This window comes from Erythrolamprus reginae, chromosome 1 (assembly GCF_031021105.1).
Source record: "Erythrolamprus reginae isolate rEryReg1 chromosome 1, rEryReg1.hap1, whole genome shotgun sequence".
Taxonomy (NCBI): domain Eukaryota; kingdom Metazoa; phylum Chordata; class Lepidosauria; order Squamata; family Dipsadidae; genus Erythrolamprus; species Erythrolamprus reginae.
In genome coordinates this window covers 3,093,882-3,112,786 of record NC_091950.1, presented here as the reverse complement: position 1 = coordinate 3,112,786, position 18,905 = coordinate 3,093,882, and the positions used below count along the sequence as shown (strand labels likewise).

At 43.3% G+C, this 18,905-nt stretch overlaps 1 protein-coding gene and 1 long non-coding RNA gene across 6 annotated transcripts in view; one reads left to right on the top strand and one right to left on the bottom strand.

The window, feature by feature from the left end:
* LOC139162715 (uncharacterized) overlaps positions 1–2,895 on the top strand; it is a 63,139-nt gene extending 60,244 nt beyond the window's left edge. For all 3 annotated transcript variants that reach the window (XR_011558368.1, XR_011558367.1, XR_011558366.1), the window contains 2 exons: positions 244–361; positions 2,707–2,895. This is a non-coding gene — a long non-coding RNA (uncharacterized lncRNA). The remainder of the gene's footprint in view (positions 1–243; positions 362–2,706) is intronic.
* A 254-nt stretch (positions 2,896–3,149) lies between these two features.
* The window catches only part of PCSK4 (proprotein convertase subtilisin/kexin type 4), a 41,994-nt gene continuing 26,238 nt past the window's right edge, over positions 3,150–18,905 (bottom strand). The window contains exons 8-14 of one of the 3 annotated variants that reach the window (XM_070743328.1): positions 18,591–18,691; positions 16,527–16,630; positions 13,813–13,930; positions 11,683–11,871; positions 10,009–10,133; positions 6,857–6,976; positions 3,150–3,730 (exon numbers count right to left, since the gene is read on the bottom strand). In XM_070743328.1, coding sequence (XP_070599429.1) covers positions 3,264–3,730; positions 6,857–6,976; positions 10,009–10,133; positions 11,683–11,871; positions 13,813–13,930; positions 16,527–16,630; positions 18,591–18,691 — 1,224 coding nt within the window. In that variant the 3' untranslated portion in view covers positions 3,150–3,263. Of the gene's footprint in view, positions 3,731–6,856; positions 6,977–10,008; positions 10,134–11,678; positions 11,872–13,812; positions 13,931–16,526; positions 16,631–18,590; positions 18,692–18,905 lie in introns of those variants that run through there. The other 2 variants (XR_011558361.1, XM_070743336.1) reach the window with 2 other exon arrangements.

Sequence of the window (18,905 nt, the reverse complement as noted above, 5' to 3'; positions counted from 1 at the left end):
CATCATCATCAGAAATTGATTCCTTGGTCAGAGATAATTTCCTGAATTCATAGGAATCCAGCAATACCGTAGAAGAAAACAATGTCTTAGAAGGAAAAAAATATCTAAATAACAAATAATAATAATAATAATAATAATAATAATAATAATAATAATAGTAATTTACTTATTATTTACTTACTTAAAGTAAATAATAATTTACTTTACTTATCATTTCCCTGTCACCTGTTTTTCTTTCCAGAGGTAATGCCCAGGGCTCGTGTGTTAATCTAGGAGGACTCTGCTATCGCCGTGGCTGTCCACCAAACACCAGCCCCAATGGGAGACAGGATTGTCCGTGGCAATTGACATGCTGTGTACCGTAAGTAAACAGCCCTCTAATAAAGATGTGACATATGTGCATTGGATGTACACTTGTTTGTACTCTAACATATTCCAAGGCATTGACCTGAAGAGGAACAGGTGTTTCCAAGGCAGAAAGGAGGGCAGGAAAGATTTTGAGCTTTGTTTGTTTGTTTGATTTCTGTGCCATCCTATTCCTCAGACCCAGGGCAGCTCACAGCAAAAGTGAATACAGTGTTCCCTCGATTTTTGCGGGTTCAAACTTCGCAAAAAGTCTATACCACGTTTTTTCAAAAATATTAATTAAAAAATACTTCGCGTGGTTTTTCCCTATACCACGGTTTTTCCCGCCCAATGACGTCATATGTCATCGCCAAACTTTCGTCTGCCTTTAATAAATATTTTTTAATAAACTTGAATAAATAAACATGGTGAGTAATAATCTAAATGGTTGCTAAGGGAATGGGAAATTGCAATTTAGGGGTTTAAAGTGTTAAGGGAAGGCTTGGGATACTGTTCATAGCAAAAAATAGTGTATTTATTTCCGCAACTCTACTTCGCGGAAATTCAACTTTCGCGGGTAGTCTCGGAATGCATCCCCCGCGAAAATCGAAGGAACACTATACATATCATATAGAAATCTAAAATTAAAACATAGTAAAAACCCCATTTCTTAAAAACAATCACTCACACACATTCCATCCAGTCAAACCTATACATTCATTCACCGGCTAGGGAAAGATGATGGCGTTAATAGCCCCAATTCTGCCATCAGAGATAAGTCTTTAAACTCTTGTGGAGGTAGGGATTCCAGAGGGCTGGGGCCGCCACAGAGAAGGCTCATCCCCTAGGTCCCGCCAGACGACATTGTCTAGCTGATGAGAGCTGGAGGAGGCCAACTCTGTGGGACCTGACTGGCCGCTGGGATCCGTGAGGCACAAGACGGTCCCATAAGTAATCTGGTCCGATGCCATGTAGGGCTTTATAGGTCATAACCAACCAATTCAAAGTGTTGGTTATGACCTATAAAGACCTTCATGGCACCGAACAAGATTATCTCAGGGACCGCCTTCTGCTGCACGAATCCCAGCGACCAGTTAAGTCCCACAGAGTGGGCTTTCTCCGGGTCCCGTCAACTAAACAATGCCGCTTGGCGGGACCCAGGGGAAGAGCCTTCTCTGTGGCGGCCCCGGACCTCTGGAACCAACTCCCCCCAGAGATTAGAATTGCCCCCACCCTCCTTGCCTTTCGTAAGCTCCTCAAAACCCACCTCTGCCACCAGGCATGGGGGAACTGAGATACTCTTTCCCCCTAGGCCTTTACAATTTTATGCATGGTAGGTCTGTATGTATGTTTGGTTTTTTATATTAATGGGTTTTTAATCATTTTCAGTATTGGATTATTACTGTACACTGTCTTATTATTGCTGTTAGCCGCCCCGAGTCTCTGGAGAGGAGCTGCATACAAATCCAATAAATAATAATAATAATAATAATAATAATAATAATAGTAACAACAACACTTTGAATTGTGTTTGGAAATCAATCAACAGCCAATGAAGCTTGTGGAGTGCTGGAGAGACATGGGCATATCTTGGAAGGCCCATATCTTGGAAGGTTAACGCGACTGAAGTTTCCAAACATTCTTCAAATATAGCCCCATGTAGCGAGCATTGCAGTAGTCAAACCTCAAGGTGATGAGGGCATGAGTGACTGTGAGCAGAGACTCCCTGTCCAAATAGGGCTTCAACTGGCACACCAGGCGAACCTGGGAGAATGCCCCCCCTCGCCACAGTTGACCGATGGTGATGTAAGCTCAGCAGTGGATCGAGGAGGTTGCGTGAATTGCGTACCCTCTCTGAGGGGGTCAAAAGTCCCCCCCAGACTGATGGACAGACAGGTGGGATTGTCCTTGGGAGGCAAGACCCAAGCCACTCTGTCTTGTTGGGGATGAGTGTGAGCCTGTTGACACCCATCCAGACCCTAGCAGCCTCCAGACACCGCACATCACTTCCACTGCTTCACTGAGTGGACACGGGATGGAGATGTATAACTCAGCCTTCCATCCTTCGGAGGTGAATAAAATGAGGACCTGGATTGTGGGGCAAGAGGCTGGCTCTGTTAAAAAGTGCTATAGCTAACATGTTGTAAGCCGCCCTGAGTTTAAGGAGAAGGGTGGCATAAAAACCAACCAACCAACCAACCAAACAAACAAACAAACAAACAAACAAACAAATAAATAAAGACTGTCATCACCATGCTGATGATAACTCACCCCGTGTCGTTGGATGATCTCACCCAGACTTTATCAGTCTTTATCTTAAACTTATTATGACCAAACTATTATTTTATCTCATTTGTACAGCAACAATGGAAAATAACGCCATCTCCACCTGCAACCCTGGAGGTCTTCAAGATATGGCCAATGACCTGAGATTCCTGCCTTCTATCGCTTTTTCTTTCTTCACATGATTCAAATTGCTTTCTATCAAACTCAAAAACATGAATGCATTGACATAAGATTTGGCAAATATTCCTTCAAATAAAGCTAAATAAAGCATTGAAAATGTTGTGTATCTTTTTAACAGGGAGCTGGGAGCATTATATTCATTTCACTACACAAATGTGTCGGTCTGTGTGTGTGTCATATCTTGAATTAAGTTGAATCATAGAACCAACCGAAAACATTTCTTGGAAGAGGAAGCGAAACCTCTTTGAAAGAAAAACCAGAAAGTCCAGTTGCCTCCTGAAAAAAAAGAAAGAAAGAAAGAAAGAAAGAAAGAAAAAAAGAAAGGAGAGGACCAGAAATCAACTCTCAAGGCAGAGCATTTTATTGTGGAAGCATTTATCCAGAAACCTATTTGGAGCAATAAATAACAGGAGAGAAGAAAGTTTGAAGTCCATCCTGCCCTGTCTCGCTTTCTAGAACACTCCGTTCGAGTTCTCCTTGGCTCCGGGACGATGGAAGGAGAGAAGTTCCAGGCTGACCGTCTCGGATTCTGGGTGAGGTTGCGTCAGTTTCCGCCACCGCATGCAACACAATGCATAAAGGGTGCAACAGACCACGGGCCCCAGGCTCACCAATGCGGCCACGACCAGGAGGAGATCGCCCGTGTTCCCGAAAAACCCTCCGCGGGGCAGGTAGGAGAAGGAGGGGGAGCGCAGGCAGGTGTGGGTGCGCCCGTTGTAGGAGCTGTGTGATGGGCAGGCGCTGCAGTTCTCCGCCGACCCCGCCAGGCAGGTGTAGCAAGAGGGATCGCAGGCGGCGCAGGCTTCAATGGTGCGCCGGGTCCCATTGGGGTGGAGAGCTGAGCGGGAGGAGCGGTAGTACCTGGGCGGGCAGTAGGAGAGGCAGAGATGCTGGACCGCAAAGTGAGAGCTGGGACATTCTGCAGGGGGCGAAAAAAGGAGGAGGAGGAGGAAGAAGAAGAAAAGGAGGGTCAGAAGGAGAGAAAGGAAAGGAAAAGAGGGGGAAGAGGATGAAAAGGAGGAAGAGAGGAGGAGGAGAAGGAGAAAAAAGTCACAAGGAGAGGAAGGAAAGGAAAAGAGGAGGAGGAAGAGGATGAAAAGGAGGAAGAGGAGGAGGAAAAAGAGAAGAAAGTCACAAGGAAAAGAAGGAAAGGGAAAAGGGGGGAGGGAGGAAAAAGAGGAGGAAGAGGAGGAGAAAAAGGAAAAGGTCAGGAGGAAAAGAGAGAAAGGAAAAGAGGAGGGGGAACAGGATGAAAAGAAGGAGGAAGAGGAGGAGGAGGAGGGAAAGGGAAAAGGGGGGAGGAAGAGTATGAAAAGAAGGAGGAAGAGGAAGAAGAAAAGGAAAAAGTCAGAAGGAAAGGAAGGAAAGGAAAAGAGGAGGGGGAAGAGGATGAAAAGAAGGAGGAAGAGGAGGAGGAGGAGGAAAAGGAGAAGAAAGTCAGAAGGAAAGGAAGGAAAGGGAAAAGGGGGGAGGAGGAAGAGGAGGAGGAAAAGGAAAAGGTCAAGAGGAAAAGAGAGAAAGGAAAAGAGGCGGGAGAAGAGAACAGGAGGAAAAATAGGAAGAGGAGGAGGAGGAGGAGGAGGAAGAGGAAGAGGAAGAGGAGGGAGACGGTCAGGCAGGCCCGCCAGCCACAGGAAGGCCAGGGAAGACTGTCTAAAACTGATCAATGAATAATCCTAGACAAGGAAGGCTCTGCCGTGGGGAATGAAGAATGACTGGCCACATTTTGTTTTTAAAATCCAGACACCCCCCCCCCCAACTTACAGCAGTTCACTTAGCGACCCTTCAAATTTACGAGGTCACTGAGAAAAGGGACCTGGGACCGCGTTTCACACTTAAGGGCCACCACAGCTTCCCCATGGTGACGCCTCCTCATCCAGGATCAAATCCCGGATGAGGAGAGCTTTGTTAACTCCCAATCTGGCATTGAGCAGCAGCAGCTTGAGCCCAGGGCCCAGATTACACTCATCACCAGGACCCCAGGTTGAGCTCACGGGACCGGAACAAAGGGTCGCTATTAAGCAGCGATCTCTTTTTCCTCCAGAACGGCTAGCCCCGTGACTCCCGCTCTATCTATCTCTCCCCAGAAGGACCGGAATATTCTGGCCCTCTGTTGTGTTCTTTTTCATTGTAAAATAAAACTTCATACGAGACGCACAGCTCTGCCACATCTCTCTCCCCAGCTGGTCTGGGCCCGGAAAATCTCAGAAACAATGGAAAGAAGCGCCGTGCGAGCGAGCGCAACTGGAAATGGGGGCAGTGTCTTCCTCATCCCACCCTCCTTTCGGCTAAAGAAGTGCGGAAAGAGGAAGCACCCTTTGACTCAATGATGGCATGGGGAAATTAGTGGTGGAAAAGCGGCGGAGCCACCGTCGCTTAATGGCAGTGGTACAAAGAAAAGCTTTCCGCGAGGGCAAGAAAGTTCTTTTCATCGCCAGGTGTTTCCCTGCACAGACCAGCCAAGAGAGAGAAACTGCCAGATTTCTAAGATGTTGATACAGGAAATAGTATAAGGGCAGACTAGATGGACCAGGAGGTCTTTTTCTGCCGTCAATATTCTATGTTTCTATGTTTGGCCACAATTTGAGAATGGCACGTGGGGCAAGGGATGGGGCGGGGCAGGCTGTGCATGCGTACGTAGTTGGAGAAGGGGCCTTATTTTGGGAGGGGGTTATTTCAGCACATTTCATGTGCTGGAATGCCTGATTGGTCTTTTTATGACCATGTATTCTTTTCAGGGAGACATGGTATCTTCCTTCCTTCCTTCCTTCCTTCCTTCCTTCCTTCCTTCCTTCCTTCCTCCTCCTTCCTCCTCCTCCTCCTCCTCCTTCCTTCCTTCCTCCTCCTCCTCCTTCCTTCCTTCCTCCTCCTCCTCCTTCCTTCCTTCCTTCCTTCCTCCTCCTCCTTCCTTCCTTCTCCTCCTTCCTTCCTTTCTTCCATCCTTCCTTCCTTCCCTCCCTCCCTCCCTCCCTCCCTCCATCCAATCTAATTTATCTCTATCCCTCTCTGTTTTCCTCCCTCTGTATTACCTCTTTCTCATTTAGAAACCACCCATCTCCCTCACAGAGAGACTCTAGGCCAGTGTTTCCCAACCTTGGCAACTTGAAGATATCTGGACTTCAACTCCCAGAATTCCCCAGCCAGCATTCGGGGAGTTGAAGTCCAGATATCTTCAAATTGCCAAGGTTGGGAAACACTGCTCTAGGCAACGTACAAATAAAAACTTTAAAACATAAAACTAGTCTCTTGTATCCGGTGGCACAGAGTCCCACAGGCTCAGCAGACGTCAAAAATGATTTGTGAGCCACCCGTGTGATGTGCCCAAAATAAATGTCGATAAAAGAGAATATCTTCTTGGAGAGGGGGCGTCATAAAAATCTAATAAACAATAATAATAATCTGTAATTTGGGGCTGAACGGAGAGGTCCTGGGGGCTCTTGGAGTTTGGCTGTATTCTTGCAGGCGTTTTATGACCCAGCTAGGGGACACCATCAGCGCTTGAGGGTTTGTTTTCTGTTTCTATACATTCAAGGGCCGGGGTGGCGCAGCAGGTAGAGTGCTATACTGCAGGCCACTGAAGCTGACTTGTAGATCTGAAGGTCAGCGGTTCAAATCTCATCACCGGCTCAAGGTTGACTCAGCCTTCCATCCTTCTGAGGTGGGTCAAATGAGGACCCAGATTGTGGAGGCAATAGGCTGACTCTGTTTAAAAAAGTGCTATTGCTAACATGTTGTAAGCCGCCCTGAGTCTAAGGAGACGGGTGGCATAAAAATCGAATGAATGAATGAATTAAATGAATGAATAAATTGAATAAATTAAATAAATTAAATAAATAAATGAATGAATGAATGAATGAATTAAATAAATAATTAAATGAATGAATAAATAAATAAGTAAGTAAATAAGTAAATAAGTAAATAAGTAAATAAGTAAATAAATAAATAAATAAATTTTAAAAAAGGGCCTGGCCTTATCAATGCGAGTGGTGTGTCCTGGGCAGCTCCTCAGTTACATGGCTGCATCCACCACAGGCCCACGACTCACCCTGGCACGTCCCATCCCGACTGTGCCGCAGACACTTAGTCGCCACGGGAGGAGCTGCCGGTCGGGCTGTCATGTCTTCCTCAGTGCCGTAGAGTTGTAAGACAAAGTTCTTGAGGAAACCTGCGGAAGGAGGCAGGGAAGGAAAGGGGGTGAGGTTCCCCGGACGTTTTACAAGACCGGCATATTGCAATCCTCATTTTATGTAGAATTGTTCCCCAAAACAAGGTCCACCTTCCTTTATTTTATTTTATTCAACCTCCTCCCTCCCCCGTAGACTGGAATCTGCTTACTTTTTGAAGCAGATTTTTGAAGCAGAGAGAATTAGAGGGGGTTGCAAAGAAGGGTAGAAAAAGAGGATTTTAGAACCCCAGCATCTCTCTCTTCTTTCAATAGATTTCTATTCTACCCCCTCTAGATGATTGGATGGGGGCTAACTTTTTTAAATTTAATTTAATTTAATTTAATTTAATTTAATTTAATTTAATTTAGTTTAGTTTAGTTTAGTTTAGTTTAGTTTAGTTTAGCTTAGCTTAGCTTAGTTTAGTTTAAATTAATTTAATTTAATTTAATTTAATTTAATTTAATTTAATTTAGTTTAGTTTAGTTTAGTTTAGTTTAGCTTAGCTTAGCTTAGTTTAGTTTAAATTAATTTAATTTAATTTAATTTTTAATTTAATTTAGTTTAGTTTAGTTTAATTTAATTTAATAGTTTAATTTAATAATTTAATTTAATTTAATAATTTAATTTAATTTAATTTAATTTCGTAATAATTTAATTTAATTTAATTTAATTTAATTTAATTTAATTTAATTTAATTTAATTTAATTTAATTTAATTTAATTTAATTTAATTTAATTTAATTTAATTTAATTTAATTTAATTTAATTTAATTTAATTTAATTTAATTTAATTTAATTTAATTTAATTTAATTTAATTTAATTTAATTTAATTTAATTTAATTTTAATTGATTGTTAGAGTTGAAAGGGACCATGCAGGTCATCATGTCCAACCCCCTGCCTGAGCAGGAATCCTAAAGCACCTCAGCCAAGTGGCAGTCCAATCTCCTCTTGAAAGTGTCCAGAGTTTGGGAGTTCACAACCTCCGCAGGCAGGTTGTTCCACTGGTTGATCGCTCTGACCGTCAGGAAGTTCTTCCTTACTTCTAGGTTGAATCTCTCCTTGGTCAGCTTCCAGCCATTGTTCCTCCTCTGGCCCTCTGGTGCTCTGGAGAATAGAGTGGCCCCCTCCTCTCTGTGGCAACCCCTCATATACCTGTATACAGCTATCATGTCCCCTCTGGCCCTCCTTTTCTCTAGGCTATCCATGCCTAGTTCCCGCAATCTCTCTTCGTAAGTCTTGGTTTCAACTGTCCGAGGGAAGGTCGGAACATCCAGGACAAACCCTCTTTCTGTGAAATGGCTGTGTGGAAAGGTGTGGGACACAGATGCCGTGACCTATTTGTTAGCATTATGTACATACAGTTGAGTTTGGCAATATATAAACAAACTAACCATGAATGCTTGTAGGTATTGAAGCACTATAGCTTTAAGAGTCAGTGTTGGGAATGGCCAGAAGAGGGAGCCAGAAGCGTGATTCTCTCTCTCTCTGTATTTTTCTGCTCCTTTTGTGCTGATTCATTGTGACTGCTGTAGGAAGAACTGTATGTTCGATGATAGTTTATGTATTTGTAAGCTAAACGTATAAGACTTGTAGTATTGTTAATGTATTAAGAGTTATTGACTGATTTAACTGTGCATGATTGGACTGTTTAACTTGACTACAATATTTTATACATTTCAATATATCTTGTTTTGTATGCATGAACTATTAATCATATTTTCAGACTTTCTGCTGGATACCTGCTCAAACTCCACGTTTATTTTGTGCATATGCATCCTTGATAACTCAGGGGTCACTCTGCACACTCCTTAACACTATTGCCCAGGGCAAAGAACCAGAATACCTTTGGGACCGTTTACTGCCGCACGAATCCCAGCAGCCAATTAGAGTTGGCCTTCTCCGGGTCCTGTCGACTAAACAATGTCTAGTGGGACCCAGGGGAAGAGCCTTCTCTGTGGCGGCCCTGGCCCTTTGGAATCAACTCCTCCAGGAGATTAGAAGCGCCCCCACCCTCCTCGCCTTTCGTAAATTGCTGAAAACCCAGGCATGGGGAAACTGATACATCCCCCTGCTAATAAGGTTTATGTATGATATGATTGGGTTGTGTGGTTATTTTAATGATAGGGTTGTTAGATAGTGTTTTTAAGTATTGGTTTTGTTCATGTTGTTCATTATTGTTGTGAGGCGCCCCAAGTCTTCGGAGAGGGGCGGCATACAAATCTAAATTATTATTATTATTATTATTATTATTATTATTATTATTATTATTATTATTATTATGTCAGTACAACACAGCAAACAAGATCACTATGCTAGATTTCGTATTTCATCACCAGTCGGGCGCTTCCCAAGCACCTAGGACTGCGTGATGTAGAGGCGAATTATGTTTGCCGATCCCAGTAAAGCGGCCTTTTGCAATTGACAGATTGAGATTTTGTCTATTCCGATGGTTTTCAAATGTCCGCTGAGATCCTTGGGCCCTGCGCCCAGCGTGCCAAGGACCACTGGGACCACTTTCACTGGCTTATGCCAGATTATTATTATTATTATTATTATTATTATTATTATTATTATTATTATTATGTCAATACAACACAGCAAACAAAATCATTTATTATTAATATTAATATTATTGTTCTTATTATTGTTATTATTGTTAATATTGTTATTATTGTTGTTATTGTTGTTATTATTATTATTATGTCAATACAACACAGCAAACAAGATCATTTATTATTATTAATATTAATAATATTGTTATTATTATTATTATTGTTATTATTGTTAATATTGTTATTGTTTTGTTGTTATTATTATTGTTATTATTATTGTTGTTGTTGTTATTATTATTATTGTTAATATTGTTATCATTATTATTGTTGTTGTTGTTGTTGTTGTTGTTGTTGTTATATAGCTGGAGACGGGTCACCTGAAGAGAAATGCTGGGGGAGAACTGACCGAGGAGAAGGAAGGATCGAGACAAAGAATCCCACTCTGCACCCAAACAGGGATGGGGGCTGCATGGCCTACCTGCGTTATACGCATCCCCCTTGTTTTCCAGCAGGAGGGTCCAGATCCCCCGGGGGTCTTCGTCCCAGTAGTGTGTCGACATGAAGGACCAGTCCTTGTAGCCTTCGTTGCTGGTGTCATGGGGCCTAGCAGGGAACAAAACAGGAGGGTCACACTGAAATCTCCTCCCTCCCTCCATCCCCTCGTTGCAGTTGCCAGATGCTTTAAGGGGAAAAAATACGTTGCCCCTTGTGGGAAGACACCCCCTTTCCTAGGAGGGTGAAATATTTGGGGGGATATTAAAAGAGGCAGAAAAATTGTATCTCCCCTAAAAGGAGAAATGGAGAAACTTGTTTTTAAAGGTAGAAAGCAGCCCCCAAGTCTTTCTGAATAGCCTCCAGCAGATTTTTATTTATTTATTTTGTCCAATACACAATACATATTGAAGAGAATAGACATGTAGTATTATATATAAAGAAAAGGACAGAAGAAAAGATATAAAAATGGAGAAGATATATGAAAGGAAGAAAAGATATATGATATATGAGATAAAGGAGAGACAATTGGACAGGGGACAAAAGGCACCCTGGTGCACTTATGCACACCTATTTATTTATTTATTGATTGATTGATTGATTGATTGATTGATTGATTGATTGATTGATTGGATTTGTATGCCACCCCTCTCCGTAGACTCGGACTGACCTCTTAGGAACCGGGAGAGGTCAATCGTGGATAGGCTAAGGGAGAAATGTTGTGGGTTAGGGGTTGACACTACTGAGTCCGGTTATGAGTTCCACGCTTCGACAACTCGATTGCTAAAGTCATGTTTTTTACAGTCAAGTTTGGAGCGGTTAATATTAAGTTTGAATCGTGCTCTTGTGTTGTTGCGGTTGAAGCTGAAGTAGTCATTGACAGGCAGGATGTTGCAGCATAGGATCTTGTGGGCAATACTTAAATCGTGTTTTAGGCGCCGTAGTTCTAAGCTTTCTAGATCCAGGATAGTTAGTCTATTTCCGTAGGGTCTTCTGTTTCGAGTGGAGGAGTGCAGGGCTCTTCTGGTGAAGTATGCCTGAAATCTTTAGAGGTGGATATTTGGTGCCTATCAAGAAAGATTGGGCCAGCCTATTCCCAAGCAAAATTCCTTCAGCCTCCAGATGATGGGATTAAGGAGGAGAGGACATGACTTTTAACCCCATCCATTGAGTGGGGCATAGTTAAGAAACGCAGGCTAGGGGCGATAGACAGTGAAGGGCTACCCAAATTTTTATTACCACACTGTGGGCGTGGCTTATGCAGGACGCCCTGAATTTTCTTTCAACATCTGTCAGTGCAGATTGGGTGCTCTGGGGTGGAGGTCCATTTGTGCTACCCCACTACGTCCTTCCCCCGTCCAGGCAGTAGCCCAAGCTCCATCCGGGCGGGGCGCTGCAGCTGCTGGAAAACTTGGAAGGTGCGAAGAAGGAAGCTCAGCTTCAAGTCTCGCAACTTTTTGCTCTTCGCATCCTCAGCAAAACGTTGCGAGACAGGAAGCTGAGCTTCCTTCTTCGCGGCACACCTGACCACGTCTCGCGGCACACTAGTGTGCCGTGGCACACTGTTTGGGAAACACTGATCTAAGGTGCCTTTCCCAGGGGTGAGGGGAGAAGCTTGGTTTGCACAAACACACAGGCAGGTTGGAGTGGACAAGCTCACCTGACGTCCACCAGGGTGGAGGTGGTTCCCCTGGGACTGGTCAGGGAGATGGCCAGATCTCCCCTCCGACTGTAAGTGAGCCACAATTGCACCTGGACGTGCTCCAAAGAACGGATGCCCAGGTTCCTCCTCTGGAGACAGGGGGAGAGCGAGACGTTCTGGGAGACAGACAGACGTGAACCGATGGCCCTGCCAGGAGACAAAAAAGAGAGACAATGAGAAAGAATGAGAAAAAAGAGAGAAAGAATGAGAAGGATTGAGACAAAATGAGAGAGAGAAAGAATGTCGTTTCGAGGGACCCAGGGGAAGAGCCTTCTCTGTGGCGGCACCAACCCTCTGCAACCAGCTCCCCCCAGAGATTAGGATTGCCCCCACCCTCCTTGCCTTTCACAAACCTCTTAAGACCCACCTTTGCCATCAGGCATGGGGGAATTGAGACATCTTCCCCAGGCCTTTATAATTTATGTATGGTATGTTGTGTGTATGTTTTTTTAATTATGGGTTTTTTAATTTTTAAATATTACATTTGTATTTTACATTGTGTTATAATATTGCTGTGACCCGCCCCGAGTCTACGGAGAGGGGTGGCATACAAATTTAATAAATAATAATAATTAATAATAATAATAATAATAATAATAATGAAAGAGAGAGATATTGAAAGAATGAGAGGGTTGAGAAAGAGAATGAGAGAAAGAGAGAAAATGAGAGGGAGTGAGAAAGAAAGAACTAGAAAGAATGAGAAAAGAGAAAGAGAATGAGAATGAGAAGGATTGAGACAGAATGAACGAGAGAGAGAGAAAGAGAAAGACTGAGAAAGAATGATAGAGAGCAATTGAATGAGAGGGAGAATTTGAGAGAAGGAGTGAGAGAATGAGAGAGAGAGAGACAGAAATTGAGAAAAAATGAGAAGGATTGAGACAGAATGAGTGAAAGAGAGAGACAGAGATTGAGAAAGAATGCAAGAGAGGGATTGAATGAGAGAGGAGGATAGAGGGAATGAGAGAGAGAAAGAGAGAAAATGAGAGGGAATGAGAAAGAGAATGAGAAAGAATGAGAAAAGAGAATGAGAGAAAGGGCGAGAAAGAGAATGAGGATTGAGACAGAATGAGTGAGCGACAGAGAGAGACTGAGAAAGAATGAAAGAGAGGGATTGAATGAGAGAGAGAATGAGAGAGAAAGAGAGAAAATAAGAGGGAATGAGAGAGAGAATGAGAAGGATTGAGACAGAGTGAACGAGAGAGAAAAAGAGAGAGAAAAACTGAGAAAGAATGATAGAGAGCAATTGAATGAAAGGGAGAATTTGAGAGAAGGAGTGAGAGAATGAGAGAGAGAAAGACAGAAATTGAGAAAGAATGAGAAGGATTGAGACAGAATGAGCGAAAGAAAGAGACAGAGATTGAGAAAGAATGAGAGAGAAGGATTGAGAGAATGAGAGAAAGACAGAAAATGAGACGGAATGAAAAAAGAGAATGAGAAAGAATGAGAAAAGAGAATGAGAGAAAGGGCGAGAAAGAAAATGAGGATTGAGACAGAATGAGCAAGAGAAAGAGAGAGAGACTGAGAAAAATGAAAGAGAGGGATTGAATGAGAGAGATTAAGAGAGAGAGAAAGAGAGAAAATAAGAGGGAATGAGAGAGAGAATGAGAAGGATTGAGACAGAGTGAACGAGAGAGAAAAAGAGAGAGAAAAACTGAGAAAGAATGATAGAGAGCAATTGAATGAAAGGGAGAATTTGAGAGAAGGAGTGAGAGAATGAGAGAGAGAAAGACAGAAATTGAGAAAGAATGAGAAGGATTGAGACAGAATGAGCGAAAGAAAGAGACAGAGATTGAGAAAGAATGAGAGAGAAGGATTGAGAGAATGAGAGAAAGACAGAAAATGAGACGGAATGAAAAAAGAGAATGAGAAAGAATGAGAAAAGAGAATGAGAGAAAGGGCGAGAAAGAAAATGAGGATTGAGACAGAATGAGCAAGAGAAAGAGAGAGAGACTGAGAAAAATGAAAGAGAGGGATTGAATGAGAGAGATTAAGAGAGAGAGAAAGAGAGAAAATAAGAGGGAATGAGAGAGAGAATGAGAAGGAAAGAGAAAGAGAGAGAGAGAGAGAGAATTTCCAATGCTTTCTTACAATGGTTTGTAGACCACCGGAATGAAGCACTTCCGCTGAGGCCGCGTCCTCTGCCACCTCTTGGCCATCTCCACCAAGAGCCCTCCGTTCAAGAGCCCGTAGCCGTAGTAATGGCTGACTGAAAGGAGAGAGACCTGCTGAGGGAAGCCAGACGGGCCTTTGGATGCCCTCCAGGCGTGATGGCTCCCAGAGGATCAAGGTGCTGCCATAGCAATGGGCCCCTTCCCAGAAGAGGGACACAGCAGCTGGCCTACAGGTAGCCCTCGACTTACAACAGCCATTGAGCCTGGAAATGGCGGTGGTGGGTTGTCTAGGAATGTCCACTCTTTGGAGGTGGTCGAAAGAGTCAAGACGGCAGCCTGTTTTTATTTTATTTTATTCTCTTGATTTTATTTCATTGTATCTTATTTTATCATTGATTTTATTTTACTTTATCTGATTTGATTGACTTATTTTATTATTTATTTGATATTTGATATTTGATTCGACTTGATATTTGATTTATTTAATTGATTCATTTCATTTTACTTCATTTTACTTTATTTTACTTCATTATTTTATCTTATTGATTTGTTTTATTTTATTTTACTTTATTTTACTTCATTATTTTATCTTATTGATTTGTTTTATTTTATTTTACTTTATTTTACTTCATTATTTTATCTTATTGATTTGTTTTATTTTATTATTCATTTGATATTTTATTTTACAAACTAACAAATAAAAATAAAAGTTGCATGCCACCAGTTTTAACCGCAAGGGAAGCTGTGCATTGTATAGAATGGATAAACCTTCTATTAAAAACCCACCTGTGCCGAGAGGCTTGGGGCCACTGTCTTAATATCTAGCTCTGGCCAATGATTGAATGTGTGGTGTATGATAGGATGGATGCGATTGATTAATTTCAAGTATTGGGGGTTTTGTATTCACTTTTGTTGTTATCTGCTCTGAGTCTCAGGAGGAGGGTGACATAGAAATCAATCAATCAAATAATCAAATAAACAAATAAACAAACAAGCACAGAAACTAAACAAATGAACAAATGAACAAATAAACAAACAAACACAGAAACTAAACAAATAAACAAATGAACAAACAAACAAACACAGAAACTAAACAAATAAACAAATAAACAAATATACAAACAAACAAACAAACAAACACAGAAACTAAACAAATAAACAAACGAACAAACTTCAGTTTATTTGTTCATTCATTCGTTCAATTTCTACCTGTTGCCCATCTCAATCAAAGACTCTGGCCACTTTACAATTAAAATATATATCTATTACAATCAAAAATGCTTTTTTTTAAAAAGGCCCATTGTAATAATGACAATAAAACCAAGAGAAGCTCCCAAAATAAAATATACCCAGCAGTGGGGAGAGGGGGCAAGTGAGCCATTGCAGCCAGGGAAATGGGGCCCTTCACACATTTGGGGCCCCAAGCTTGGCAGCTCAGTTTTTTAGAGCCAGAGTGGCAGTGGTTAGAGCGCAGCACTGCGGGCTACTTCAGCTAACTGCAAGCTGTAGTTCAGCAGTTCGAATCCCACCACCAGCTCAATGTTGACTCAGCCTTCCCCATCCTTCGGACGTGGGTCGGAGGAGGACCGAGATTGTTGGGGGCAAGAGGCTGATCCTGTAAACCGCTTAGAGAGGCTTAAAAAATATGTTGTGAGCCGCCCCGAGTCCTCAGCGAGGGGCAGCATAGAAATCCAATGAATATAAATAATAATAAAAATGTCCAATTAAGATATAAATATATAAATAAAAGCACTAGGAAGTGGTATATATCTAAATGCAACTGCTATTTATTTCTTTATTCATTAGATTTGTATGCCGCCCTTTGTAAGTGTTGCTATTTAGGGACTCATGAAAGGAGGATGTTCCCTAGGGGTCTACAAGTGAGGGATTCTGGGAGTTGTAGTCCACAGGTTGGTGGCCCCTGCCTTAGAAGAGGGGCAGAAAAAGCCCCATTCAACAGAAAATGTCATGGTGGTCATCTTAGAAACATAGAAGACTGATGGCAGAAAAAGACCTCATGGTCCATCTAGTCTGCCCTTATACTATTACCTGTGTTTTATCTTAGGATGGATATATGTTTATCCCAGGCATGTTTAAATTCAGTTACTGTGGATTTACCAACCACGTCTGCTGGAAGTTTGTTCCAAGGATCTACTACTCTTTCAGTGAAACAATATTTCCTCACGTTGCTTTTGATCTTTCCCCCAACTAACTTCAGATTGTGTCCCCTTGTTCTTGTGTTCACTTTCCTATTAAAAACACTTCCCTCTTGAACCTTATTTAACCCTTTAACATATTTAAATGTTTCGATCATGTCCCCCCTTTTCCTTCTGTCCTCCAGACTATACAGATTGAGTTCATTAAGTCTTTCCTGATACGTTTTATACTTCAGACCTTCCACCATTCTTGTAGCCCGTCTTTGGACCCCTTCAATTTTGTCAATATCTTTTTGTAGGTGAGGTCTCCAGAACTGGACACAGTATTCCAAATGGGGTCTCACCAGCGCTCTATATAAGGGGATCACAATCTCCCTCTTCCTGCTTGTTATACCTCTAGCTATGCAGCCAAGCATCCTATCTTGATCCTTTTGCTGCTGCCCCCGAGGGTCTCCTGTGGCTGTGAGGATACAGCCTTCCCCCCACCGGAAAGGGGTTAGGGGTCTTCCCGGAGCATGGCTGGCTCCAGCCTCACCTTTGCGCCCGACTCCATTCAGGACCCAGTCGTCCGCCTGCAGGTGAGCTGGGCTGGAAGCTCTCACCACCAGGTGCTGCATATCTCTCCAGGTCAGAGCTGGGCTAGAAGGACAAAGGGAGGGAAGGGGTGGGGAAAGAGAAGACCACCCGGACTTTTGCTACAACGTCTGTCCTCCAAGGCAGCGTTTCCCAACCTTGGCCACTTGAAGATATCTGGACTTCAACTCCCAGAATTCCCCAGCCAGCGAATGGGGAGTTGAAGTCCAGATATCTTCAAGTGGCCAAGGTTGGGAAACACTGCTCCAAGGTGGGAGGGGGGGCAGGTCCACGTCTGATGATATGGACAGCCAGTTGGGTGTAGCGGTGAAGGCAGTAGGCTATAAAGCAGGGGATCGTGAGTAAAATCAAATTTACCTCCAGAACCACCTGCTACCGCACGAATCCCAGCGACTGATAAGGTCCCACAGAGTTGGCCTTCTCCGGGTCCCGTCGACTAAACAATGTCGTTTGGCGGGCCCCAGGGGAAGAGCCTTCTCTGTGGTGGCCCCAGCCCTCTGGAACCAACTCCCCCCAGAGATTAGAATTGCCCAAGACTCATTTATACCGCCAGGCATGGGGGAGTTGAGATAGCTCTTGCCCCTAGGCCATTACAAGTTATGCATGTTATGTTTGTATGTATGTTTGGTTTTATTATAAGGGTTTTTAGTTGTTTTTATTATTGTTGTTAGCTGCCCCGAGTCTATGGACAGGGGCAGCATACAAATCCAATAAATTATTATTATTACTATTAATTATTAGTCCAACCGGCAACGAAAGCTAGCTGAATGACTGGACCAATCGCCAGGAGATGGTGAGTTCTAGTCCCACCTTAACCATGAAAGTCTGGAGGGTGACTTGGGTCAGTCCACCTCTCTCAAACTAACCCCCTTCACCTGGTTGTTGTGAGAAAGAGAAGAGGCAGGTGTGATGGATACGCTGGTCACCTTGAGTTATTTTTCAAAATAATAAAAACAAGATTATGTAACCTAACATAAACATAAGCGTTGGGAGACTACAACTGGCCCAGAATACAGCCGTGTGAGCTGTGGTGGGTGCACCTAGACACACCCACCACACACCAACCCCACGCGAGCTGCACTGGCTCCAATCGGTCCCTGGACGCAATTCCAGGCGTTGGCTATCACCTACAAAGCCCTACGTGGCTTAGGACCAGGCTATCTTCGGGACCACCTTCTACCAGTGACCGATTAAGGCTCACAGGGTTGGCCTTCTCTGGGTCCTGTTGGCTAAGCAATGTTGGTTGGCGGGGCTGTGGGGTAGGGCCTTCTCTGTGGCGACGCCGGCTCTCTGGAACCAGCTACCTCCTGTGAAATTTGTACTGCCCCCACCCTACTGGCCTTCTGGAAGGCCGTAAAGGGTGTTTCTGGCTTCCCGAGAGCCTCCAGGGGGATAGGGGAGGTCATTTTTACCCTCCCTGGCTCCAGGGAACCTCTTGGAGCCTGGGAAGGGTGAAACACGAGCCTACTGGGCCCACCAGAAGTTGGGAAACAGGCCATTTCTGGCCTCCAGAGGGTCTCCAGGGGACGGGGGAAGCTGTTTTCACCCTCCCCAGGCATTGAAAAAAAGGTTCGCCATCGCTGATCTAGATCCAGCCACAAATGATATACATGGTTTTATTCGGGTTTTAAAATGTTATTATAAATTGTTCATTTTAGATGTTGTTTTCTTTGTTGTGAGCCGTGAAGCGTCCTTGCAGGGTCGGGTGGCATATAAATTAGACAAACAAACAAACAAATATTATGTAACGTAAGATATGATGATGATAAGATACCATAATGTAATATAACACAAAACATAATAACATAAAACATAACATAAACATAACATAAAAATAAAGCTAAATGCAGGTTCAGCTAAGAAGGCAGCATTTGGAAGCTCCCCTGTTTCCTTCCAAAAGTCCAGTTTAGGCCAGTGGTTTTCAAGCTCGGCCACCTTAAAAGACACGGACTTCATCTCCCAGGATTCCCCATGAACTGGCCAAGGTGGCCTCAAGGGCACTTACTTGGCCTCCAGTGCCAGGGCAATCAGGCCAGCTGCCAGGGGAGCCGAGGCAGAGGTGCCCGTATGGCTGCCTGTGCAGGTGTGTCGCAGGTCTGTGGTCACCTGGAGAGAGAATCGAACAGTGTGAAGGCCCTTTCCCTCTTTTCAAAGCCTTGTTCCACTTAAGCCTCTTGCCCTCAGGGGTGTGACTGTGTCTCCCACACACACATACACACTCTGGACTAGTCAGCGGCTATGCTCCCACATCATTCTTCCTAGAATAGAATAGAACAGAATAGAATAGAATAGAAAAGAGAAGAGAAGAGAAAATGGAATG